At 46.3% G+C, this 25,938-nt stretch overlaps 1 protein-coding gene across 1 annotated transcript; it reads left to right on the top strand.

Moving 5' to 3' along the window:
- The first annotated feature begins 304 nt into the window (after positions 1-304).
- On the top strand, positions 305-25,938 carry LOC147006680 (cadherin-4-like). The gene is made up of 14 exons (XM_085868145.1): positions 305-440; positions 3,396-3,563; positions 4,879-5,028; positions 5,672-5,816; positions 10,555-10,727; positions 10,922-11,056; positions 11,152-11,337; positions 13,060-13,307; positions 13,497-13,639; positions 13,749-13,970; positions 21,903-22,103; positions 24,523-24,659; positions 25,136-25,315; positions 25,456-25,938. The coding sequence occupies exons 1-14, from the start codon at positions 390-392 to the stop codon at positions 25,702-25,704; spliced, it is 2,388 nt and encodes a 795-aa protein (XP_085724271.1). The 5' UTR covers positions 305-389; the 3' UTR covers positions 25,705-25,938.

The raw sequence follows: 25,938 nt of genomic DNA, 5'->3' as shown, positions 1-25,938 counted from the left end.
AGGCCACGTGTTCTGGAGGACTTCCCTCCCCGCTGTGTGCAGGCCACGTGTTCTGGAGGACTTCCCTCCCCGCTGTGTGCAGGCCACGTGTTCTGGAGGACTTCCTTCCCCACTGTGTGCAGGCCACGTGGTCTGGAGGACTTCTCTCCCCGCTGTGTGCAGGCCACGTGTTCTGGAGGACTTTCCTCCCCGCTGTGTGCAGGCCACGTGTTCTGGAGGACTTCTCTCCCCACTGTGTGCAGGCCACGTGGTCTGGAGGACTTCTCTCCCCGCTGTGTGCAGGCCACGTGTTCTGGAGGACTTTCCTCCCCGCTGTGTGCAGGCCACGTGTTCTGGAGGACTTTCCTCCCCGCTGTGTGCCGGCCACGTGTTCTGGAGGACTTGAGGACATGAAGTGGTTGGTTGTTGTTGTTGCGGTTTCTGCCTTTTTCGTGCTGGAGGTGAGTTTGGCTGTTGTTTGGTGACGCAAAATGATCGAGGATTGACATATCAAAACACGTGCACACTTTACCAGAAAAAAACCCGCGAACACGTGTTCGTACTGTGACGTGGGGTTCAGGGTTTCGGGGTGTCTGGTTGCTGTTGCTCTTGGAGTCCGAGTTTGGGTTCATGTTGGGTTTGGGGGGAGGATAAGCGTTCGGGTTGTTGTTTGGTGTTGCGATCGGTGTTAAAGGGTCAGGGGTCAGGTATTCGAATGTAGGTAATTTGGTCACAGGAAACTTGGTCACGGGAAACTTGGTCACAAGGTAATTTGGTCACAAGGTAATTTGGTCACAAGGTAATTTGGTCACGCTATTATTATTATTGTTATTATTATTATTATTATTATTATTATTATTATTATTCACTGCATTTAAGGCCAGTAAGGCCCAAGAGCAGTAATAAACATTTTAATTTCATGGCCGGCGAATCTTGTTGGCATAATGACGTATTGACCAAGTTTACTGACAACTATAATGGAATCGGAATTTAAAAGTTGAGAGACAGAATCGATTCCATTATAGTCGTCAGTAAACTTGGTCAATACGTCATTATGCCAACAAGATTCGCCGGCCATAAATGTAAATGTTTATTACTGTTCTTGGGCCTCACTGGCCTTAAATGCAGTGAATAACAATAATAATAATAATAATAATAATAATAATAATAATAATAATACCGTGACCAAATTACGTTGTGACCGTTTTACCGTGACCAAGTTTCGCGTGACCAAATTTCCTGTGACCAAATTACCGCGCCCCCAGGTATTCATGTCACCATGTAGGATGTGTACCTGTGTGAGGTATTGATGTCACCATGTAGGATATGTACCTGTGTGAGGTATTCATGTCACCATGTAGGATATGTACCTGTGTGAGGTATTGATGTCACCATGTAGGATATGTACCTGTGTGAGGTATTCATGTCACCATGTAGGATGTGCACCTGTGTGAGGTATTCATGTCACCATGTAGGATGTGTACCTGTGTGAGGTATTCATGTCACCATGTAGGATGTGTACCTGTGTCAGGTATTCATCTCACCATGCAGGATGTGTACCTGTGTAAGGTATTAATGTCACCATGTAGGATGTGTACCTGTGTGAGGTATTCATGTCACCATGTAGGATGTGTACCTGTGTAAGGTATTCATGTCACCATGTAGGATGTGTACCTGTGTAAGGTATTCATGTCACCATGTGGGATGTGTACCTGTGTAAGGTATTCATGTCACCATGTGGGATGTGTACCTGTGTAAGGTATTCATGTCACCATGTAGGATGTGTACCTGTGTAAGGTATTCATGTCACCATGTAGGATGTGTACCTGTGTAAGGTATTCATGTCACCATGTGGGATGTGTACCTGTGTAAGGTATTCATGTCACCATGTAGGATGCGTACCTGTGTAAGGTATTCACGTCACCATGTAGGATGTGTACCTGTGTAAGGTATTAATGTCACCATGTAGGATGTGTACCTGTGTTAGGTATTCATGTCACTATGTTGGATGTGTACCTGTGTAAGGTATTGATGTCACCATGTAGGATGTGTACCTGTGTAAGGTATTCATGCCACTATGTGGGATGTGTACCTGTGTAAGGTGTTCATGTCACCATGTGGGATGTGTACCTGTGTAATGTATTCATGTCACCATGTGCGATGTGTACCTGTGTAATGTATTCATGTCACCATGTGGGATGTGTACCTGTGTAATGTATTCATGTCACCATGTGCGATGTGTACCTGTGTAATGTATTCATGTCACCATGTGGGATGTGTACCTGTGTGAGGTATTCACGTCACCATGTAGGATGTGTACCTGTGTAAGGTATTCATGTCACCATGTGGGATGTATACCTGTTAGGTATTCATGTCACCATGTAGGATGTGTACCTGTGTAAGGTATTCATGTCACCATGTGGGATGTGTACCTGTGTAAGGTATTCATGTCACCATGTGGGATATGTACCTGTGTAAGGTATTCATGTCACCATGTGGGATGTGTACCTGTGTAAGGTATTCATGTCACCATGTAGGATGTGTACCTGTGTAAGGTATTCACGTCACCATGTGGGATGTATACCTGTTAGGTATTCATGTCACCATGTAGGATGTGTACCTGTGTAAGGTATTCATGTCACCATGTGGGATGTGTACCTGTGTAAGGTATTCATGTCACCATGTGGGATGTGTACCTGTGTAAGGTATTCATGTCACCATGTAGGATGTGTACCTGTGTAAGGTATTCATGTCACCATGTAGGATGTGTACCTGTGTAAGGTATTCATGTCACCATGTAGGATGTGTACCTGTGTGAGGTATTCATGTCACTATGTGGGATGTGCACCTGTGTAAGGTATTCATGTCACCATGTAGGATGTGTACCTGTGTGAGGTATTCATGTCACCATGTAGGATGTGTACCTGTGTGAGGTATTCATGTCACCATGTAGGATGTGCACCTGTGTAAGGTATTCATGTCACTATGTGGGATGTGTACCTGTGTAAGGTATTCATGTCACTATGTGGGATGTGTACCTGTGTGAGGTATTCATGTCACCATGTAGGATGTGCACCTGTGTAAGGTATTCATGTCACCATGTGGGATGTGTACCTGTGTAAGGTATTCATGTCACCATGTAGGATGTGTACCTGTGTAAGGTATTCATTTGAGAATATCTCGGATTGAAACCTGAGGGCACCATTCATCACTACCCATCAGGTGAGGCTCAGGTGTGACGTTCGACCCCCGTGTAGTCTTCATCCGGACCTGTGTGCTCCTTGTGAAGTATCCTTCGTAGTAGAGAATGTGAAGTTGCTTCACCTGTTCCCTTGGTAATTAGTTTGGGTTTGTTCCTTTGTTTCATTTTATGACGTAATTAATTAAAAGCGCTTTTTCGACCCTTCATTGTTTAGGGTCTCTCACCTGAAGCAAAGACTGTCGCTGATCATGACCCCAAGACGAAAGTGCTTCTGGTCCCCACGACTCAACGTGATCACAGAAGGCACAAGCGAGCCTGGGAGATCCCAGCGATCAAATTCCCGGAGCATGCCCATGGCGATTACCCCAAGTACCTGGTCTCGGTAAGTATCACGTTTACATCGGATCGGAGGAAGGGACGATGTAGGTCAACACAGTCCGTGGTTGCCCAGATTTTTTTAAACTTTACATTGAACTTGACATTTTTACCCGTCGGTTGACTGACGAAGTTAATCCAAAGACGACATGTTGTCCTTCACGAACATCGTGCTCTATTCAAACTGTCATTCGTCCGGTCAGATGACATCCCCTTCGTCAGCCAACTTCTTCGTCTTTGTCTTCTTCTTACCGGCCATAATAATATTCCCAGATTCCTGCGTGTTGGCTGGCCGGAAGTTTGGCTCAAGTCTTTCACGAACGAGCTGGCCAGGCCTGACGTTCGCCTCAGCTTCGAGCAGGAATTTGTAATTTGGCCAGGGTGCCGGCGATAGCTCGCCCACTCTTAGCAAATGACGCCGTGGGATCTTTTATGTCCACCAACTAATACCAGCAGATGGGACGCCCTGCCTGTGAAAGCCCGAGATGACAGTTTACAGCTGGGCTGAGATTCAAACCCAGGCTATGATGTTATTTAATGACCAAGTACGTGCCCGTACGTACGTGGCCGTACGTGCAAAAAAAACCGAAAAACTTTCAAACCGCATTCCAGAAATAACAACCACACAGGCCGTTCCTTCGCTCTCGCGTGCCCGTACATGCGTGGCTGTACGTGCGTGCCATACGTGCGTGGCTGTACGTACAAACCAAAAAAAAAACTTTCAAACAACCACACAGGCCGTTTCTTCGCTCTCGTAAACGACGACTGGATTGGGGCGTTGTGTTTATCTCGAAATGCGCATAACAAATCGAGAAATGATTACAATACAGTAAGTCATCACTATCCGGAAGTCTGTACGTTGTAACCCAGAATGGGGAACGCGGCTGAGGATCTCTTCCCCAACGGCCACGCCTCCGCAGCAACGTGTCCTGTCATTGGTAACTAAATGGCGCATCGGCCACGCCTCCGCAGCAACGTGTTCTGTCATTGGTTGGTAAATAAATGGCCATAACTTGGGAACCACTTGTCCGATTAATATCAATATATATCCCCACTTGTCCCCAGAAATATAGCTGGCAAGTTTCAACTAGATCGGACCAGTGGTTGTCAAGAAACAGCGGTCACACACACACACACACACACACACACACACACACACACACACACACACACACACACACACACACACACACACACACACACACACACACACACACACACACACACTGCTGGAATTACAGATAGACGATGTTATTTCATGACGTGTTAAAGTGCTCTCCTGTGGCTCTGGTTCATTGGTGTTGATTGTGTGCCCCTTGCAGGTCGTATCTAATGTCGAAAAAGAGGTAAGGTACAGCCTTACTGGTCCTGGTGCTGATCAGAACCCCAAAGGGGTGTTCATTGTCGATCCGGTGACAGGACGTATTTATGTGACGCGTGAGCTGGACAGGGAAACCTTTCCAGAATACAAGGTAAAGTTGGGGAGGCTGTTACGGTCCCGGTCTGGCAGTGGTATATGGGGTTGGAGATGGGAGTTGCGGTGATGGGGCGAGGGATGGTGGTGTTTTGTGTTAATCTTGTCATTTGGTGCCTTGCAGACTGAAGTGTTCAGTCGGTGACCTCTGTGTTTGTTAGAGCCTCTCCTCCATTTCTGCTCCGTCTGCTTTCTCAACCCTGCTACTGTCCCCAGCTTCTCCATGAGGATGCACGCATTCTACATCATAACTTCCCCCTCCCTCCTGGATAACTTTCAAAACCTCGGCTTTCCACACACCTCCATCCTTTGTTCCTCCTTCATCCCTTTTGTGGAATGCCTTCTGGAGACAGTTCAATCGCACTCTTCCCTCCAGAGCTTCAAGCAAGCGTTGCACCACCACCTCATGTTACCCCCATCCTGACCCGAAATCCTCCGTACCCCATCAACACAACCTAACCAAACCCTCTTACTTGCAAGTCTCTCTCTCTCCCTCCGTTTCTCTCTCCTCTTCCTGTTCGGCCATTCCCTTGGTTGTTTAGTCCAACTGCCTCGCCATTCCATGAGCCTTGATTTTGTATTTGTATATTTTGTACATGAAAGGTGAAACACACAATTGAGATTGCTTGTTTCTTGCACAGCTCGAATTCTTCGCAGTGAACATGAAGGGGATCCAAACAGAATCTCCCACCAAGATCACCATCCAGGTGCTGGACATCAATGACCATTTTCCCCAGTTCACACAGCCCGAGTTCAAGGGCTTCGTGAAGGAAGGATCATTACCAGGTGCGCAGTCACGGGGTGCTAGTTTAAGCAGTTTAGGGTACACTGTCATACGGGGCTCGAGAATTTCGTCACTGGGCTCTCGAGTTGCAAGCACAGTCTCATAATGGAGCTGTCCACGACCTTGGTTCGAATCTTGACCGAGGCCAGTCCTGGCATTTCACGTGCGTTTAGTCACCCGTCTGCCTTGTGGATTGAGGTCTTCCACAACCACAAAGCAGACGGATGACTGGTCGTTGGAGGACGTGAAAGATTCCACGCTGTCCTTTACGGGAAGGAGGTGAGCTATCTCTGGCACCGCGCAAAGGAACTACTTAATTTTTTTTTTCATTTGAATTTCAGTCAAAAAAAAAAATTCCAAATCATTCCAAACAGGAAACATTCTGCTTTTTCGGGACATTATAAAGGACACAAACAGTCACGAATAACTAGGGGAACGTGTTAGATAAGGTGGTGTAAAAGGCGGTGCATCAACTGTGGTAAACCTTCGATTCAATGTTTTTTGGGGGTTTGTTTTTTTCGATAGCATTCAGAACTTTTATTATTTAATTTGAATTGTATATTGTTGTTTAAAATGGCTCTGAGAGGGTTAATCATGCCCTGTTTAGTGCAGTTTTCTCTAAATGAATGTATTATCAACTCTTTTCACCCACTTTTAGCTCACCTGGAACAAAATGCACCGCCTTTTACACCACCTTATCTCCAAGGGATGCCGCATACCGGACATGGAAAAACTCTTCTTCCACCGACTCGCATTCAGCTTTCATGTCCACCAGAAATCATTGCAAACATGTTATTCGTGAAGCGAAGCATTCCTTTATTCAAAAGAAATGTGACAACCTGTCATCTTCTTCCACCAATAGATCTTTCTGGTCCTCAGCTACAAGTACCTACAACAACTTCTATTGCTCCACCTTTTCTTCGCTTTTCCGCTCCGATGATACTATCGCTGTCTCTCCGACCGATAAAGCAACTCTTTTTGGTTCTCTTTTCTCCTCTAACTCTACTCTGGATGACTCCAACATTCCATCTCCCTCTGATGCTCCCCTCACCAATCCTATGTCCCTCCTTATAATCTCTTTTCATGCAGTCAAACAAATACTCCTCTCTCTGGACATAAGCAAGGCCGACGGGCAAGATGGCATTCCTCCCCGTGTCTTGAAGGAATGTGCTTCAGAACTTGCACCCATGCTTGCTCGTTCGTTTCGTTTTTGTTTGAAAACCAAAACTTTTCCTCTTTCCTGGAAACATGCCTTAGTACAGTCTATTTTAAAGAAAGGTGATCGTTCAAACCCTTCGAACTATCGCCCCATCGCTCTGACTTCGACTGTTTCCAAAGTCTTTGAATGTCTTCTCAATTCCCATTTTCTCAATCATCTTGAATCTCACAGTCTTCGACCTGACCACCAATACGGCTTTCGCAAGGCAAGATCTTCAGGTGATATCCGTGCTTACATTACGAATGTCTGGGCCTCTTTGTTTAGAGACTTTGGGTAATCTTTTTTTGTCGGCCTTGATATCTCAAAAGCCTTTGACAGAGTTTGGCATCAGGGTCTGATATCCAAGCTTCCCTCTTTCGGCTTTCCTCCTTCACTCTGCTCTCTCATATCGAGCTTTCTCTCCGACCGCTCTATCTCCGTAATTGTTGATGGTTCAACATCTCCTCCCTTCCCCATCAACAGCGGTGTCCCTCGGGGTTCCGTTCTGTCTCTAACACTCTTCCTTCTTTTTATCAACGACCTTCTTTCTTCCACAAATCACCAAATGCACTCGTAAGCTGATGCCACATTACACTCCTCCATGTCTTTCCCATCTGCCCCATCTTCCCTCACTCGATCTACATCTCGTTTCATCACAGCCACCTCCTTGAATTCGGATTTGGACAAGATCTCCCATTGGGGAAAATGTAATCAAGTTAAATTTAATTTTTCAAAAACTCAATTTCTTCTCATCTCTCCATCTAAAACCCCTCTCAACCCTCCAATCTCCTTTGAAAGCTCTACAATTACACCATGTGATGCAATAAATTTCCTTGGTATCACTCGAACATCAAATTTATCCTGGAATCCACACATTACGCAAAGAGCTGAGTCTGCCTCGAAGAAATTAGGAGTCCTGTTCAGATGTCGAAGATTCTTTTCCTCTGAACAGTTGCTCCAACTCCATAAAGGATTGATTCGTCCTTGTGTGGAATACTGCTCTCACATCTGGGGAGGTTCCAACTCCACGAACACACTGGACAGAATTGAATCCAAAGTTATTCGACTTGTCAACTCCACCAATGTGACCTCAAAACTTGACCCGCTCAAATTACGCCGCATAGTCGGCTCTCTTTCCTTTTCCACAGATATTACTTCGGTTTCTGCTCGCAAGAACTTGCTGCTTGTGTACCTCCACCATTATCGAGACCAAGGAACATTCGACAAGCCACTACATCACGTGATTATTGTGTGGCCATTGGAAACTCAAGGGTGGGCCTTTACGAAGTTTGTTTCTTCCTCTCCACTGCCAAACTATGGAACTCTTCACCTTCTCATGTTTTCCCAAACACTTATGACCTTCCCCTTTTCAAAAAGTAGATTTCATTCTTTCTCAAAAACTCTGAGACTATTCTCTCTTTTCTTACTTTTCTATTCATGCAGTTCTTTTATTTAAGGCTTGGCCTCGATGAGGACTATTCAGTCCGTTCCTGTCGCCTTCAACATGAAAAACAAGGACAACTAGAGGCGGAGCACTCGGGAGAGTGCAAAACCTCCGCCGCCAATACTGCTGGGTCACTCAAGTGAACCTTATATCTTATTCATTAAATATGTCAACAGTGCTGACGGTTATAGTTCTTTTCTCCAACATTTTTTTGGGGGGGGGGGGGGTTTGGAAATCACTTCAAATATGTAAAAATGCAAAAAAAAAAAAAAAATCGAAATTTTGTTGGAAAAAAAGTTGCAAAATTTTTTTTCTCTAACAATTTTTTTGGGGGGGTTGGAAATCACTTAAAACATGTAGAAATGCAAAAAAATCTCTATTTTATTTTGGGGGGTAACAATTTTTTGGGGGGTTGGAAATCACTTAAAACATGTAGAAATGCAAAAAAAAAAATTTTTCTCAAACATTTTTTGGGGGGGGGGTAACAAATTTTTTTTTGGGGGGGGGGTTTGAAATCACTTAAAACATGTAGAAATACAAAAAAATTTCTCTATTTTTGGGGGGGGTAAAAAACATTTTTGGGGGGGGTTGGAAATCACTTAAAACATGTAGAAATGCAAAAAAAAAAATTTTTTCTCTAACAATTTTTTTTTGGGGTGGGGGGGACCCCCCCACCCCAAAATTGGACCCAATCACCAAGTCCAAAATTTAATGGCATGATCCTTGGACCATACCTAACCCCCCCAACAAGTTTCGTCGAAATCCGTCGAGGAGTTTTTCCGTAATACTGTTCACAAACAAACAAACAAGCAAACAGAAAGGGGTGAAAACAGTAACCTCCATCCATCTTCGAAGATGGCGGAGGTTAAATAATTATGTCCAAGAGCCGAGTCCTAAAGGCAATAACAGCAACAACTTCCGATATTTCGTCACGTGCCTTGACGGAGCCAATAGCGTGACCCGTCATGGAGGCTCCTGTTCATGACGAGAAAATCGTGTATTTACGAAATTACAACACATTAAATGGAATAATCTTTAAATAGTAACGTGAACTTTTCGAAACTTTAAAGCAAATGTCTGAATATATTAAAAAGTTGATGATAGACGCTCTCAAAAGGCACCCTCAATGCGAGGATGTGTGCAGGTGTTTAGTATTTAAGGAGATCCGGATCCTGTACATAAAAGAGCCGAGTCCGAAAGGTTTTGTCTTCACCAGAAGAAGAAGAATAAGAAGAACAACAACAACAACTACGCGGAGCTCTCTTCGCTATGCGAGACGTGGCTAAGAACTGTTCAGGGGAAGGTATTGGCATCACGTGGTGTCCGTCAGTCAAAACACTCGGATCTTCTTCTACGAGGACGTGCCAAAGTCTATTCACGACATTAAAAAAAAATCAGGTTATGAGGGGGTCTAAAATGATCAAATTATCAATGTTGGGGTTTGACCACCCCCCCCCCCCACCCACCAAAATAGGTATTTGCCTTGTCCGAATCCACAGACGATTTTGATGAACCTAGACCACAACCTTCATCACCCATGATGGACTAAAGTTTGTTCACGGCATAAAAAAAATCATGAGTTTTCCCCCCAAAATAGGTGTTTCTTTTCTTCTCCATTGCATATTCTGTAGGTCGTCCACACCTCCCAGGGGTTCAATGGTTGTACTACGTGAGCCCAGCGGCATTGCCCCTATTTTTTTTTTCTTTTTACAGTTTTACCCTCTGTAATCAGTCTTAAATGTCTCTTTTATCATTTCGCTAAACCAGTGGCGCTAGTATTGCCGGAAAAGCCGCCCTACCATCATGACTAGTCCTGTATCACCTTCGGACATTGGGGTGAAGGGTCACGGAGGGGTTGCTCCACCTCCGGACTGGGCCATTGGCCAATGGTAAGAAAGAGGAGAGGAGTGTAGAGCTTCACACTTCACAGCACCGACGTCGTGCTGCCCTCTGCCATCTTGTTTCACCATCACTGAGACATCTTGGGTCAGGATTACGAAACTTGACACCCAGTGGCCGGAATAACTAATGTGCCGACTGCGCTTTGCTTCATTCGAATATAAGTTTCTTGCTCTTATTACCGGTGGTTCCTTCCAAGGTGTAACAGTGACAGCTGTCTCAGCTGTGGACCAAGATGACCCGAAAACAGCACATGCAATGATTCGATACAAGATCCTCTGGCAAAGTCCGGAAGAGCCTCAAGATGAAATGTTCACCATTGACCCCGAGAGTGGAATTATCAGCACTTTAAAAGCTGGACTTGACAGCGAGGTGAGTTGCATGTTCCTCCTGGGGATGTCCAACATTGTTAAATCAATGCGGACATTTCAAATGGTTCACGTAAAGTGTGGACACGAGGATAACATGGATGTGTGTGTGTGTTTGGACATTGGTGACGTCAGCATGTGACCATGACCCTTTAACCCTTTGCATCAATCGCTTTAATGCCTTGTATTCTTTGGCAGCAAGTCTCAGAGTATAATCTGCTTGTGGAGGCCCGAGACCAGGAAGGAGCGTCACAGGGTCTGACTCGTACCGCCACTGTGGTTATCAGGGTTACCGACATCAATGATAATCTACCAGAGTTCCTGAAACATGAGGTGACAAGTATATAAATGCATTATGAGACAATTTCGTTGTGAAAAACTTGCATATCTGTGCTCATGTGTGCTCCACCATTGTCTGAATGTGCCAGTACCAAGGTGAAGGAAGGGAGAATGCTGTCGGAATTGTGGTGGCAAACTTGACCGTCATCGACAAAGATGACCGCCACTCCCCATCCTGGAGAGCCGTGTACAAAGTTGTTCAGGGAGATCCTGAGAACAGGTTCCTTGTCAAGACAAATGCAATCAACAACGAAGGCATGGTCACTGTCGTCAAGGTGCACGTTAGAAATCATTGGGGCCATGGTTGGGGTTGTGATTGCATTGGAATTAATTATTTATTTTCAGTTCAACTCAAACACTTGGACATTTCACCCTTGCACGTCTCCATCTGTCCCATTAAACGTCCTGACCCAGGTAGACTGAGGCAGGTCGGGAGGCAATCGCACGTTTTCCACCTGGAAGGTTAAGCCAACCGATGGGAAGCTAAAGTTCCTCCGCGTAGCCTTCAACCAGTGTGTGTATCACTCCTTCAGCCCAATATCATGATCACCTGCGGTCACAACACTCAAGTTTCTCACCATCCTCCAAAACCTTGTAGTCGCAGCTGGGTCTTGTCAATCTCTGGGTACACAAGACCTTTCAGTACCCTTCACTCTCGATGGATGGTGTCAAGTTGGACTCTGCTCTGGGAAAAGCAGAATATCTTCACACTGCCTTGAATGAATAGACCAAGGTCCACAATTCCTTCTACCCCTACCTATTCATCCCCTGATCCAATGTTCTCGACAGCACGTGGACCTCTCTCGCATGAAGGTTGAGAAGTTCCAACTCAGTATTGACACCTCCTCTGCAACCGTGACTGATGACATTGGCACTGCAATCTTCAAGAACTGTGCTTTGGTCCTATCCTCTCCTCTATCCACACTCTTTTCCAGCTCATTCTCTGATGGTCTCCTGCCTTCATCTTGAAAAGTTGCAAACGTCACCCCAATTCACAATAAGGGTTCCATGTTTGATCTGCGTACTCAAGAACACAGCGGTCAGTCTTCTCCCCACCGGAATAAAGGTGATGGGCTCATTGCTGTGGACCTAAGTCATTAAATTTTATCCAACTCTTTAATCTCCAATGCCCAGTTCGGCTCCTGACATAGCTATTCCACCATGGATGTGCTGCTTCTTGTAATCTGACAGTAGTAGCATGCACTAAATCTCAAGTAAGATATCTGGGCCATCTCTGTGGACATTTCTGGAACTTTCGATACTGTTTGGAACCCGGTCTTATACTTTCCAATCTGTCTGCACATAATGGTGTTCAGTGGCCATGTTAAATAGTCTGAACCATTTTATCGATGATTGGAAACAATGGGTTGCTCTTGATGGCATTCTGTGTCATGATCTCCGCCGATCTGAAACAAATCGATCGTTGATCATGAGAAACCTGGAACATGTCTCTCAATGCAGGAAAATCCCAAGTTCTCACTCCATCCGCTTATGAGCCCTTCTCCTCCCAGTACACTTCGCTGGAAAATCCCTGATTGTAAGAAGTTTAGTCCCTGGAGTTCCTGGGCCGAGCAATGCCACCACCTGACTTGGGCGAACCACATCTCAAAACTTGCCTCCAAAGATGGTCGATAACGAAGAGTTCTCCGGAAGGCCGAGTCCAATCCGATTTGCTTGGAGCTTCCAACCCGGAGCAGCTGTCTCCCATCTTGCTCTCCTGGAGGTGATCGAGTCCGAGACTTCCCGTGACATTGGAATCTTTCAGCGCGCAGGAGGCCGAGTCGTGAGGCTCGCCACTCACGTGCGATGTCTCCCCGTTCTCCTTTGATCTTCGTGTCAGTCTGTCAATCTGATCCTCTCTGTCATTTACCTCCTCGATGAACCTTCACACGACTGCAACATGTACTTGCTTGTTTTCCATGACTTCCTCGTTTCTTGACCACCGACGTGCTTCCCATTCCCCCCCTCCCCGATTTTTTCCCCCCTGTCCTGCACAGCCCCTTGATTTTGAAGCTGGGGAAGTAAAGTTTGAGGTACAAGTGGAGAACGAGATTCCACCGGACCATGGGGGAATGCAACACCTGTCAACTGCCACCGTCGTCATCAAAGTCACTGACGTCAATGAATCACCTGTGTTCGAGGCGTCTCCACAGAGGGCTACTGTGTCGGAAGACGCTCCAGTGGGCAGGGAAGTCACCGTCATGAAAGCACGTGATCCTGATGTCTCAATGAAACAGCACATCAGGTGAGTCGGTTGAATGGCCTTTTTTTTTTTTTTGTTCCGACTGTTTCAAAATGTGTCGCAGTTACAATATTGGTCGAAAGAATGTTGGAAACCAAAATTGTCCTTTTGTGTTTTTGCTTTTTATTGGTTTTGTCATTTAAAGATTTTGGATCAGTTTGACTGATTACATCGGGTCCTGTCCTTTGGAAGGTACGCAATGTGGAACGACCCCTTGCATTGGCTTGCCATTGACCCACTGACTGGCGTTGTGAAGACCAAGGCGCCGATGGACCGAGAGCATGGTCACGTGGTTGCAAGTGTTTACGAAGCCGGGGTGATCGCTGTAGACACCGGTGAGGTCCCCAGGTCGACGTGTAGATTTCGCTTGGATCTCGCAGAATCGGATTTACAGCAGTCCGACTTGCACCTGATCCGGCTATAACATGTTGTCGGTTTGCACAGGTCATCCCGTTGCCACGGGAACAGGAACACTGCACCTCAAGCTCGATGACGTCAATGACAACCCACCTGTGCTGAGCCATGAGGTCGTGAGTCTCTGTCAGGGCCAACTGGTAAATGTCTCGGCCACCGATGCAGACCGCCCACCAAACACCGGCCCTTTCATTTTCAAGCTCATCCAGAAACCTGATCTCACAGAGACCTGGGCACCTCAGAATGTATCTGGTAATTCATTCCCTCGATCATTCACTCACTCGGCGGTTCACCAAGTTTTCTTCCTTCCACTCCCTGTCCTTCAGACATCGAACTCTGCACTGGTCCGAGCATCGTTGCCGGTGCCGCGGACCTTTCGCAAACTGGAGACTTCCCATTTGACAGATCTGAATTGCAAACCTTCGCTGAAGATGTACGTAAAAGAACGACAAGTGTGTGCATAACCTGAAGGGCACTCGGTGGAGTGCATACCTCCCACCACGTCATGCCTGATCCACGACAACATATCGGGCCCAGGACATTTTTCACATGTCGAGCTGCGTATCATTTTTGGTCCCATCTCTCAATGGTGAAGAATCACTTTTAAACATTCCAGTAGTCGGATCCGGATGCGGATCCTCACCAAGGTCGATTCGGTTCGTCCTTGTCACACAGTCAACGTGTCCACCAAGTTTGGTCCGAATCCGTGCACAACTTTTTGAGATATCCTGCTCACAGACATATCGACAGACAGACAGAAAGGGATGCAAACATAACGTCCTTCACCTTCGGTGGAGGAAGTAAAGATAAAGGTGTTTGTGTGTGTTCGTCATAATCTGAGCTCGAAGGGCTGGCACGCCCAAATCTCGCCCGACAACACTTCGATGAATGCGCGGAGGATGTTTCAGGCAGGTTCACTCGAGGATATTGGCGATGAGGCGTCCCTTTCGGAGGTTAGGGCCTTTGTGAACGTTCACGCGAGGTGTTTGAAGGTGTGATCACGTGACCCGGAGGTGCTTTGATGTTGACCCGTGAAGAAAAATTATTCAGGGAAAGGTTAAACGTTCATTGGACTTTGTCTTCCTCTGTTACCTCGACCAGGAGGAATCGTATATGTTATTACACTATTCTGATACTCATGTGGTGGTGGCGTGTTGCGGTCCAACCTTTTACGACCATTGTAGTTGGTCATGTGGTGGTGGCGTGTTGCGGTCCAACCTTTTACTACCATTCTGGTTGGTCATGTGGTGGTGTCGAGTTGCGGTCCAACCTTTTACTACCATTCTGGTTGGTCATGTGGTGGTGTCGTGTTGTGGTCCAACCTTTTACTAGCATTGTAGTTGGTCATGTGGTGGTGGCGTGTTGCGGTCCAACCTTTTACTAGCATTGTAGTTGGTCATGTGGTGGTGTCGTGTTGCGGTCCAACCTTTTACTAGCATTGTAGTTGGTCATGTGGTGGTGTCGAGTTGCGGTCCAACCTTTTACAACCATTGTAGTTGGTCATGTGGTGGTGTCGTGTTCTGGTCCAACCTTTTACTACCATTATAGTTGGTCATGTGGTGGTGTCGAGTTGCGGTCCAACCTTTTACAACCATTGTAGTTGGTCATGTGGTGGTGTCGAGTTGCGGTCCAACCTTTTACAACCATTATAGTTGGTCATGTGGTGGTGTCGAGTTGCGGTCCAACCTTTTACAACCATTGTAGTTGGTCATGTGGTGGTGTCGTGTTCTGGTCCAACCTTTTACTACCATTATAGTTGGTCATGTGGTGGTGTCGTGTTGCGGTCCAACCTTTTACAACCATTGTAGTTGGTCATGTGGTGGTGTTGTGTTGCAGTCCAAACTTTTACGACCATTGTAGTTGGTCATGTGGTGGTGTCGTGTTGCGGTCCAACCTTTTACTAGCATTGTAGTTGGTCATGTGGTGGTGTCATGTTGCAGTCCAACCTTTTACTACCATTGTAGTTGGTCATGTGGTGGTGTCGTGTTGCAGTCCAACCTTTTACTGGCATTGTAGTTGGTCATGTGGTGGTGTCGTGTTGCGGTCCAACCTTTTACGACCATTGTAGTTGGTCATGTGGTGGTGTCGTGTTCCGGTCCAACCTTTTACTACCATTGTAGTTGGTCATGTGGTGGTGTCGTGTTGCGGTCCAACCTTTTACTAGCATTGTAGTTGGTCATGTGGTGGTGTCGTGTTGCGGTCCAACCTTTTACTAGCATTGTAGTTGGTCATGTGGTGGTGTCATGTTGCGGTCAAACCTTTTACTAGCATTGTAGTTCGTCATGTGGTGGTGTCGTGTTGCAGTCCAACCTTTTACGACCATTGTAGTTGGTCATGTGGTGGTGTCGTGTTGCGGTCCAACCTTTTACTAGCATTGTAGTTGGTCATGTGGTGGTGTCATGTTGCGGTCAAACCTTTTACTAGCTTTGTAGTTCATCATGTGGTGGTGTCGTGTTGCAGTCCAACCTTTTACTACCATTGTAGTTGGTCATGTGGTGGTGTCGTGTTGCGGTCCAACCTTTTACTACCATTGTAGTTGGTCATGTGGTGGTGTCGTATTGCGGTCCAACCTTTTACTACCATTGTAGTTGGCCATATGGTGGTGTCGTGTTGCGGTCCAACCTTTTACTACCATTGTAGTTGGTCATGTGGTGGTGTCGTGTTGCGGTCCAACCTTTTACTACCATTATAGTTGGTCATGTGGTGGTGTCGTGTGGCGGTCCAACCTTTTACGACCATTGTAGTTGGTCATGTGGTGGTGTCGTGTTGCGGTCCAACCTTTTACTACCATTGTAGTTGGTCACGTGGTGGTGTCGTGTTGCGGTCCAACCTTTTACTAGCATTGTAGTTGGTCATGTGGTGGTGTCATGTTGCGGTCAAACCTTTTACTAGCTTTGTAGTTCATCATGTGGTGGTGTCGTGTTGCAGTCCAACCTTTTACTACCATTGTAGTTGGTCATGTGGTGGTGTCGTGTTGCGGTCCAACCTTTTACTACCATTGTAGTTGGTCATGTGGTGGTGTCGTATTGCGGTCCAACCTTTTACTACCATTGTAGTTGGCCATATGGTGGTGTCGTGTTGCGGTCCAACCTTTTACTACCATTGTAGTTGGTCATGTGGTGGTGTCGTGTTGCGGTCCAACCTTTTACTACCATTATAGTTGGTCATGTGGTGGTGTCGTGTGGCGGTCCAACCTTTTACGACCATTGTAGTTGGTCATGTGGTGGTGTCGTGTTGCGGTCCAACCTTTTACTACCATTATAGTTGGTCATGTGGTGGTGTTGTGTTGCGGTCCAACCTTTTACTACCATTATAGTTGGTCATGTGGTGGTGTCGTGTTGCGGTCCAACCTTTTACGACCATTGTAGTTGGTCATGTGGTGGTGTCGTGTTCCGGTCCAACCTTTTACTACCATTCTGGTTGGTCATGTGGTGGTGTCGTGTTGCGGTCCAACCTTACACTACCATTGTAGTTGGTCATGTGGTGGTGTCGTGTTGTGGTCCAACCTTTTACTACCATTATAGTTGGTCATGTGGTGGTGTCGTGTTGCGGTCCAACCTTTTACTACCATTGTAGTTGGTCATGTGGTGGTGTCGTGTTCCGGTCCAACCTTTTACTACCATTGTAGTTGGTCATGTGGTGGTGTCGTGTGGCGGTCCAACCTTTTACGACCATTGTAGTTGGTCATGTGGTGGTGTCGAGTTGCGGTCCCACCTTTTACTACCATTGTAGTTGGTCATGTGGTGGTGTCGAGTTGCGGTCCAACCTTTTACTACCATTGTAGTTGGCCATGTGGTGGTGTCGTGTTGCGGTCCAACCTTTTACTGGCATTGTAGTTGGTCATGTGGTGGTGTCGAGTTGCGGTCCAACCTTTTACTACCATTGTAGTTGGTCATGTGGTGGTGTCGAGTTGTGGTCCAACCTTTTACTACCATTGTAGTTGGTCATGTGGTGGTGTCGTGTTGCGGTCCAACCTTTTACTACCATTGTAGTTGGTCATGTGGTGGTGTCGTGTTGCGGTCCAACCTTTTACTAGCATTGTAGTTGGTCATGTGGTGGTGTCGTATTGCGGTCCAACCTTTTACGACCATTGTAGTTGGTCATGTGGTGGTGTCGAGTTGCGGTCCAACCTTTTACTACCATTGTAGTTGGCCATGTGGTGGTGTCGTGTTGCGGTCCAACCTTTTACTGGCATTGTAGTTGGTCATGTGGTGGTGTCGAGTTGCGGTCCAACCTTTTAGTACCATTGTAGTTGGTCATGTGGTGGTGTCGTGTTGCGGTCCAACCTTTTACGACCATTGTAGTTGGTCATGTGGTGGTGTCGTGTTGCGGTCCAACCTTTTACGACCATTGTAGTTGGCCATGTGGTGGTGTCGTGTTGCGGTCCAACCTTTTACTACCATTGTAGTTGGTCATGTGGTGGTGTCGAGTTGTGGTCCAACCTTTTACTACCATTGTAGTTGGTCATGTGGTGGTGTCGTGTTGCGGTCCAACCTTTTACTACCATTGTAGTTGGTCATGTGGTGGTGTCGTGTTGCGGTCCAACCTTTTACTAGCATTGTAGTTGGTCATGTGGTGGTGTCGTATTGCGGTCCAACCTTTTACGACCATTGTAGTTGGTCATGTGGTGGTGTTGTGTTGCAGTCCAACCTTTTACTAGCATTGTAGTTGGTCATGTGGTGGTGTCGTGTTGCCGTCCAACCTTTTACTACCATTGTAGTTGGTCATGTGGTGGTGTCGTGTTGCGGTCCAACCTTTTACTACCATTGTAGTTGGTCATGTGGTGGTGTCGTATTGCGGTCCAACCTTTTACGACCATTGTAGTTGGTCATGTGGTGGTGTTGTGTTGCAGTCCAACCTTTTACTAGCATTGTAGTTGGTCATGTGGTGGTGTCGTGTTGCCGTCCAACCTTTTAGTACCATTGTAGTTGGTCATGTGGTGGTGTCGTGTTGCGGTCCAACCTTTTACTACCATTGTAGTTGGTCACGTGGTGGTGTCGTGTTGCGGTCCAACCTTTTAGTACCATTGTAGTTGGTCATGTGGTGGTGTCGTGTTGCGGTCCAACCTTTTACGACCATTGTAGTTGGTCATGTGGTGGTGTCGTGTTGTGGTCCAACCTTTTACTACCATTGTAGTTGGTCCTGTGGTGGTGTCGTGTTGCAGTCCAACCTTTTACTACCATTGTAGTTGGTCATGTGGTGGTGTCATGTTGCAGTCCAACCTTTTACGACCATTGTAGTTGGTCATGTGGTGGTGTCGTGTTGCGGTCCAACCTTTTACGACCATTGTAGTTGGTCATGTGGTGGTGTCGTGTTGCGGTCCAACCTTTTACTACCATTGTAGTTGGTCATGTGGTGGTGTCGTGTTGCGGTCCAACCTTTTACGACCATTGTAGTTGGCCATGTGGTGGTGTCGTGTTGCGGTCCAACCTTTTACGACCATTGTAGTTGGTCATGTGGTGGTGTCGTGTTGCGGTCCAACCTTTTAGTACCATTGTAGTTGGTCATGTGGTAGTGTCGTGTTGCGGTCCAACCTTTTACGACCATTGTAGTTGGTCATGTGGTGGTGTCGTGTTGCGGTCCAACCTTTTACGACCATTGTAGTTGGCCATGTGGTGGTGTCGTGTTGCGGTCCAACCTTTTACGACCATTGTAGTTGGTCATGTGGTGGTGTCGTGTTGTGGTCCAACCTTTTACTACCATTGTAGTTGGTCCTGTGGTGGTGTCGTGTTGCAGTCCAACCTTTTACGACCTTTGTAGTTGGTCATGTGGTGGTGTCGTGTTGCGGTCCAACCTTTTACTACCATTGTAGTTGGTCATGTGGTGGTGTCGTGTTGCAGTCCAACCTTTTACGACCATTGTAGTTGGTCATGTGGTGGTGTCGTGTTGCGGTCCAACCTTTTACGACCATTGTAGTTGGTCATGTGGTGGTGTCGTGTTGCGGTCCAACCTTTTACTACCATTGTAGTTGGTCATGTGGTGGTGTCGTGTTGCAGTCCAACCTTTTACGACCATTGTAGTTGGTCATGTGGTGGTGTCGTGTTGCGGTCCAACCTTTTACGACCATTGTAGTTGGTCATGTGGTGGTGTCGTGTTGCGGTCCAACCTTTTACGACCATTGTAGTTGGAGGACGTGCTTCCGACTGTTATCCACACAGACAGCTGTGTAATTACCCACGATGTTTAACATCCACTCTACACACTTGGACTAAATTCGTTTTTCCAGTACGTATTCCCCACCCAGTACGTATTCCCCACCCAGTACGTACCAAAGTTTGTTCACAGCAATAATCGGGCCCAACGGAGGTCAACGGGGTGTTGCTTCCCAAAAGAGTTTTTTTTTCTTTTGTTGTATGCACTGTCGAGGCTCGTATAAGAACTAATACACAGAACATACAACATTGGGAGTAGGAGTGAGGAGGGGTGTGAGGGGGGGGAGCATAAAACAGTGGGGAACAGACACATGAGGAGATCTGTGAAAGGGAGTGGGATGGGGTGGGGTACACAGGGGAAACAAAGATGGACACTACAGGGACTTTCAGGAATGAAATCAGGGAATTTGTATGGACCAAAGTTTGTTTGCACTATTTAACAGTTTATAGGGGAGGCAGGGGAGCGGTGGGGGTGTTTTCGCCCCCCAAAATAGGCATTTGCCAAAACATTGGGTCATTGGTGCATTTTGCTGATTCTGTCCCACATTGACTTCCTCCTCAGTATCATTGTTCTACCTGGTGAGCGCCCAGGGGTATTGCCCCTACTTTTCACAAAATTATGGAGACACGCTGATTGGTTGTCGCAGGGGGGGGCAATACGAGCCCCACGTAACTACGTCATTCATCCACTGAATCAACAATGATTGGAACTGTTGGAACATGTGCCCAGTGAAGAAGTCGAGTTTCCGAACCCGCTACATCCTCCGTGCTGGTGCCGCCACCTCATGAGTTGAAGTTGAAAGCCGGGACACCAATTACGCTTCTTCACAAGCTGGATTCCCCAAAATTGTGCAACGGAACTCGCTTGGTCGTGCGGCAGCTGATGAAAAATCTCACAGAAGCTACGATCTACATCGGAGAGTTCTCAGGAGAGAAGGTCTTGATTCCTCGGACACCACTCATTCCCAGCGACTGTTCGTTCAAATTCAAGCGGATCCAATTCCCAGTGTCTCCATCATTCACCACGTCAGTAGTCAAGACACAAGGTCCTGCACCAAGCAGGACTCGATCTCGCCAAACCATGCGCTTCACGTGGCCAGCTTTATGTCGGATGCTCCGGAGTTGGGATTCGAATGAGTTTGCTCAAATGTGCATGTGATGCAGAACTAACCAGGAATGTCGTATCCCCAGAAATTCTAACAAAACATAAACCTGATTCAGTCAGTGAATGACAAAGCCCACAATCACCAATTTATCGAAGACGGGTCGCCTGCTTGTGTTTCGTAAGAAACGAGCAGAGCCTACCCGTCGCTTCACTCATGGACCAATTATTAGTTGTCGCATTTTCCAAAACTTTTGAGTGAGAAAAAGGAAAGGAAGACATTTACCAATGTGGAGTGCTTTAACCCCTCACCCCAACCCCCACCACTCCGCGTAAGCGTCCTCACGTTCTGTGAGCAACCCCCCTCCCTTGTTGTTCGTCTTGATGTCCCGTCCCGCTAAAAATGTCTTCCACACATTGACAGGCCCCTCTGTTTGTTTGTTTTTCAGTAGGGGGGGGTTATGGGAAAAAGGAAGGGGAACAAATTTAGGTGTTTTTTGGTGCCTTTGGTACTTTTTTCCCCAGAAAATGGCGTCACATTGTAGAGAAAGTAGTGTTAACTGTACGTCCTGTAAATTTCAGAACTATACTTTCCGACATCGTGGCGTAGAGCAGTGTTTGGTACTTTTTTAGTCCTTTTTTTTTGTACTTTTTTTTGGCCAAAAAATGGAGGTTATGATTCGGGAATTTTCTTTCTCTGACCAAAAGTAATCTAAAAATATTAAAAAGTAGTTACAACCAGGCAAATATATTGTCACATTTTGGCCCCGATAAAGTGAGCACAAAGCAGATTCGGGTGACCATTTCAGATGCCGATTTATGGATTTAACCAATTTTGTTTTAGAATTTTCAGAAGGTGCTGCCGATGCTGCTGACTCTCACCCAGTCGATTACTCACATACTTAACCAACACACTTCCTTTTCTTCCAGGTGAGTACAGCCTCTTGGAGTCGAAGGGGTGGCCGGACGGAACTTACAAGCTCTCATTTGAGATCTCTGACTCAGGCACACCAGCACTTACAGGAAACTCCTCAATGACCGTGAAGATCTGCTGGTGTGACGCGGCTGGAAATTGTGCGTGGAGTACAATCGCCATCATTCTCGCGATATTGCTGATCCTGCTATTCGCTTGTAAGCTCCATTGCTTCTGTTCTTCCTTCATTCTTCACTTCTCACCTGCTGCACAAATTGTTTTTATTTATTTATTTAATATACCCACAAAGAACCCGTCCTTTACGGAGGGGTTAATTCCCCCACTTTAATGATATCTGTGGTGTATTTTATTGTGACTTTCAATACCCCCCTCACACCTGAAGTGGTGCCACACGATACATATTTACATCAAGAGAATTGGTCTGCGACCCCAATCCTGAACCCCCAGGGATTAAGTTTTTTTTTTTTAAATCATCGAAAACCTTCTTGTGCACACCCAAAGTACAACCGCTCCCCAAGTACAACCACCCTTCATGAAACTCATTCTGTCAGGTGGTTTCGGAATGCACTAAAGACAAAACAAACCCACAAACCAACTCTTCTTGAATCAATTATCGTCTGATAGCTTCTCTGTACAAACTCCTCGAAAGTGCCAAAGGACTCTCAACAATTCCACGCAGTAGGAGATGGGGTTTTGTAATCGTGTGTGTATGTGTGTGTGTGTCTGTCAAGGTCATAACTCTTTTTTTACCATTTGAGCTTTTGTCATCAAATTTTCAACAAACTGTTACTAAGACGATATAGAGAATTAAAATAAAAAATTTGGGTCAAAATGTGAAAGAGCAAAGTCGTAGTAACGACAAATAGCCTTTATTAGTCCAGCCGCAGCAAGTGAAGCATGAGAACATGAGTTTGTTTTTTTCCCCTTTTGTTGACGAGCTCTGGGAATGTGGTTGCAAGGGGGAAAGCCGATTCCGAAACACGGAGGCCCCCCTCCCTGGAAGCTGTTCATCTCTCAGCAGGGAAAACGATCAAAAGTGTTCAGGGCTTCTCTTCGGTAACTTCTTTGTTTGATAAACTGAAAGTTTGAAAGGGGGGAGAGCAATACCTCACCAAACATCGATACACACTCCGGTGGGGAGGAGGTGCGAGGAGGGTTGGGAGTGGGGAGGGTGAAAGAGAGAAGGGGTGAGAGAGAGAGAGGTGGGAGAGCGAGGAGGGGGGTGTGGAGGATGGTCAGGCCTCGCCACACACTCTGGGAGGGAGGGGTGTGAGGTGGGAGATGGGAGCGAGAGAGAAGGAGAGAAGATGGAGGAGGAGCGGGGAGGGGTGGGGGGCGGAGAAGGGGGAGCGAGGAAGGATGGGGGAGAGCGATGCCTCTCCACACGTCGTTATAACCCTGCGGGAAGGGGGTGCAAGGAGGGGAAGGGATTGGAAGTGAGAGAGAGAGAGGGGAAGGGAGCGAGGGAGTTGGGAGAGTGAGGAAGGTCTGGTGGGTGGGGGGGGGGGGTTTGGGAGCGAGAAAGATTGGGAGAGTGATGCCCCAAAAATTGAGTGGAAATTTTTCAGAGTGCATTCATGAAAATATTATTGCAATATTTTTCCTTTTCTCTCTTGAACTCGTCGTTCATTTGTCCCGTTGCTATTCTCATTCTAATACTCCCATTATGTTAATCCTTCTTTTAATTCGATCTTTAATTTAATTTATTTTGCCTTCCTAACTCGGGAGATTTCCCCACGGAGAACCAGGCCGGGCAGCAGCGGGGGCCTTCGCGGCAATCCCGCTGGTTAATTATTTTTGTTGCACTCACTGAGGTTACACTTGCCGAACATTCCTTAATCTTTTCTTCACTCAATATAATTATCCGAACGGGGAAAAAAAAAATTAAGTTTAATGTTTTGGCAATTTCACATTTTCTTGTGTAAATATGAAGGACGGATGACAGCCTTGCTTGCTTAAACTTAAATACGCTTCGTTGTAAGAGTCGTTAATTTCTTTAAATTTTCAGATTTCACTGCAGATTTCGACACTTAATTAGTCCACTTGCTCTGATGCTCAAATCCGAAGACAGATTTGGATACTTAATACTTTAATTAGTCCATGAGAGTACGTTGTGGTTCCAAAGCAAGGCATGTTTGGGCATGCCAAAACAAAACAGAGGTCAGCTGAACAAAGGTAAGCCTGACTTTGTTTTTTTTCACGATGAGCACCCCGTTAATTATCTTCCAAAGGGGTGTTTTAATTAACCCAAACATTTTATTAAACCAAGTTCACTCAAGCACCTCTTTGGAGTTCCCTGAGTGTCCATGCAAAGTTTCAGACCGCTAGGTTTCATGGTTTTGGAGTTATGGAGTAGACACACACACACACATTTATTCGTACAGATTGAGCCTCAGTGTGTCTGTCCAGGCCATAACCTGTTTTTAACCAATTCGCTCTTGTCATCAAATCTTCAACAAATCTTTATTATGAGAAAGTGGAAAACACAAACAAATAAAATGTACAATTATATCTTGTTTTTAGTTGTTGTTTCCGTGAAGTTTATTTTGAGTACAAAGCCGACACGATTGGGCTTTGCCTTTTGGGATGATTTCTTGTTTTTGTTTGTTTTTTCAGTGTTTGCACTCTTTATCTCGAGGTACACGAAGCGAAGAACCAAAGCAAACGAAGCATTGATCATCTCCGACGAAAACGATCACCTGACGGACGAAATTCTCCAACAACATGATGAGCAGGGAGAAGAAGAGGATCAGGTGATGTAAAAATTCCAACCCAGCAGCCTCATCTGTGTCCAGCTGTCACGTGACCTCATCCCTTGTCCCAATTAGTGGGCAGGGGTGGTGCTGGGTGCCAGAAGCAGAATTTCGTGCTGGTCGAGCCATTGACGTCATAGAAATACTGCCCACCTTACTTCTGTTGGGGTCAGCTGCAGTAATTTTTTGCCCAAGTCCTTCACGAACCGGCTGTCCATGCCTGACGTTCGACTGAAGGCGCAACAGGAAAATGTGGAATTCATTGCTTCGTGGTTTGGCATTCACTGTTCGCATTCGGGCTTCCTCCCTCGCCAGTATGTGAATGGAAACGGGGAATGTGAAGAGAACAAAAATGTCTCACTGTCCTTATTTGTATTTAAACAGAATCCACTCGCACACGTTTATTCGTCGCTTTGGTCTCCCAAATAAAGGTCTTGTGGTGTAACTGGATAATCACATCTTTTGACGCTGTGCAGACCAATGATCCAAGGTACCTGCAGTCGCAGGTGAACGAGTACTTGATGGAACACAAGATTATGATGGACAAGCAGACAAGTGTGGTGCAACGTCCCCAGCGTTTTATACCTGAGGAAGGTCTTTGTTGCCCGCCTTGGTTTGAAGTCCATTCGATTGACTTTGGGGACTTCATTGATAAGGTGAGAGTACACGGGGCTTTCTACGAGCATGAAGAAGACTTTGGGGGTAGGTCGGTGCATACATTTGACGACATTGAACTTTGTGTGTTGTTTCCTGTTGTTCTTTGGAAGTTGTAACCACCATCCTTCCCTCCTCTCAGCGATTACGAATTGCAGACAATGACCCGGCAGTTCCGCCGTACGACGGTCTTATAGTGTTTGATCATGAAGGTGATGGCTCTTTGGCTGCCTCTCTGAGCTCCATCGACTTCAGCTCAAGCGATGAGTGCGAAGACGACGAATATCTCAAAGACTTGGGTCCACGCTTCCGCAACCTCTCAGACTTGTGTTGCGGTGCGACAGAGTGTGAACCTCTTGGAGTGTCCATACCTCCTTCCCTCGGTCAATAACTCCTGCATTCTCCACTCTTCGAGATTGTTCTGATGGTCCAGGTCGCATGAGACCCACTCAGTGCCTCGTGTGTAAGTGCTGATGTTCACGATGCTCCCTTCTGCTTGGGCATCAAGCAGTTTTCATCTTCAGTGCCGACAGAAAGTCTGCACCCGCTTTTCAAAATTTTCACCTGTTGTTGCCTTTATACCCTGGAATTAAATTACATCAAATCAGACTTTTTCCGTCTTTAT

The sequence above is a fragment of the Eptatretus burgeri genome, unplaced genomic scaffold (assembly GCF_056783735.1).
Source record: "Eptatretus burgeri isolate ZD-2024b unplaced genomic scaffold, Ebu_testis_v1 Ebu_testis_scaffold_3156, whole genome shotgun sequence".
NCBI classification, from domain to species: Eukaryota; Metazoa; Chordata; class Myxini; order Myxiniformes; family Myxinidae; genus Eptatretus; species Eptatretus burgeri.
This window is presented reverse-complemented; position numbering and strand designations above follow the sequence as displayed.

Coding starts and splice junctions, on each gene's coding strand:
- LOC147006680 (XM_085868145.1), top strand. CDS start 390: ATGAAGTGGTTGGTTGTTGTTGTTGCGGTTTCTGCCTTTTTCGTGCTG. Junction 5,817..10,554: donor GAAGGAAGGATCATTACCAG/GTGCGCAGTCAC, acceptor GTTCCTTCCAAG/GTGTAACAGTGACAGCTGTC. Junction 22,104..24,522: donor GCTGATCCTGCTATTCGCTT/GTAAGCTCCATT, acceptor TTGTTTTTTCAG/TGTTTGCACTCTTTATCTCG.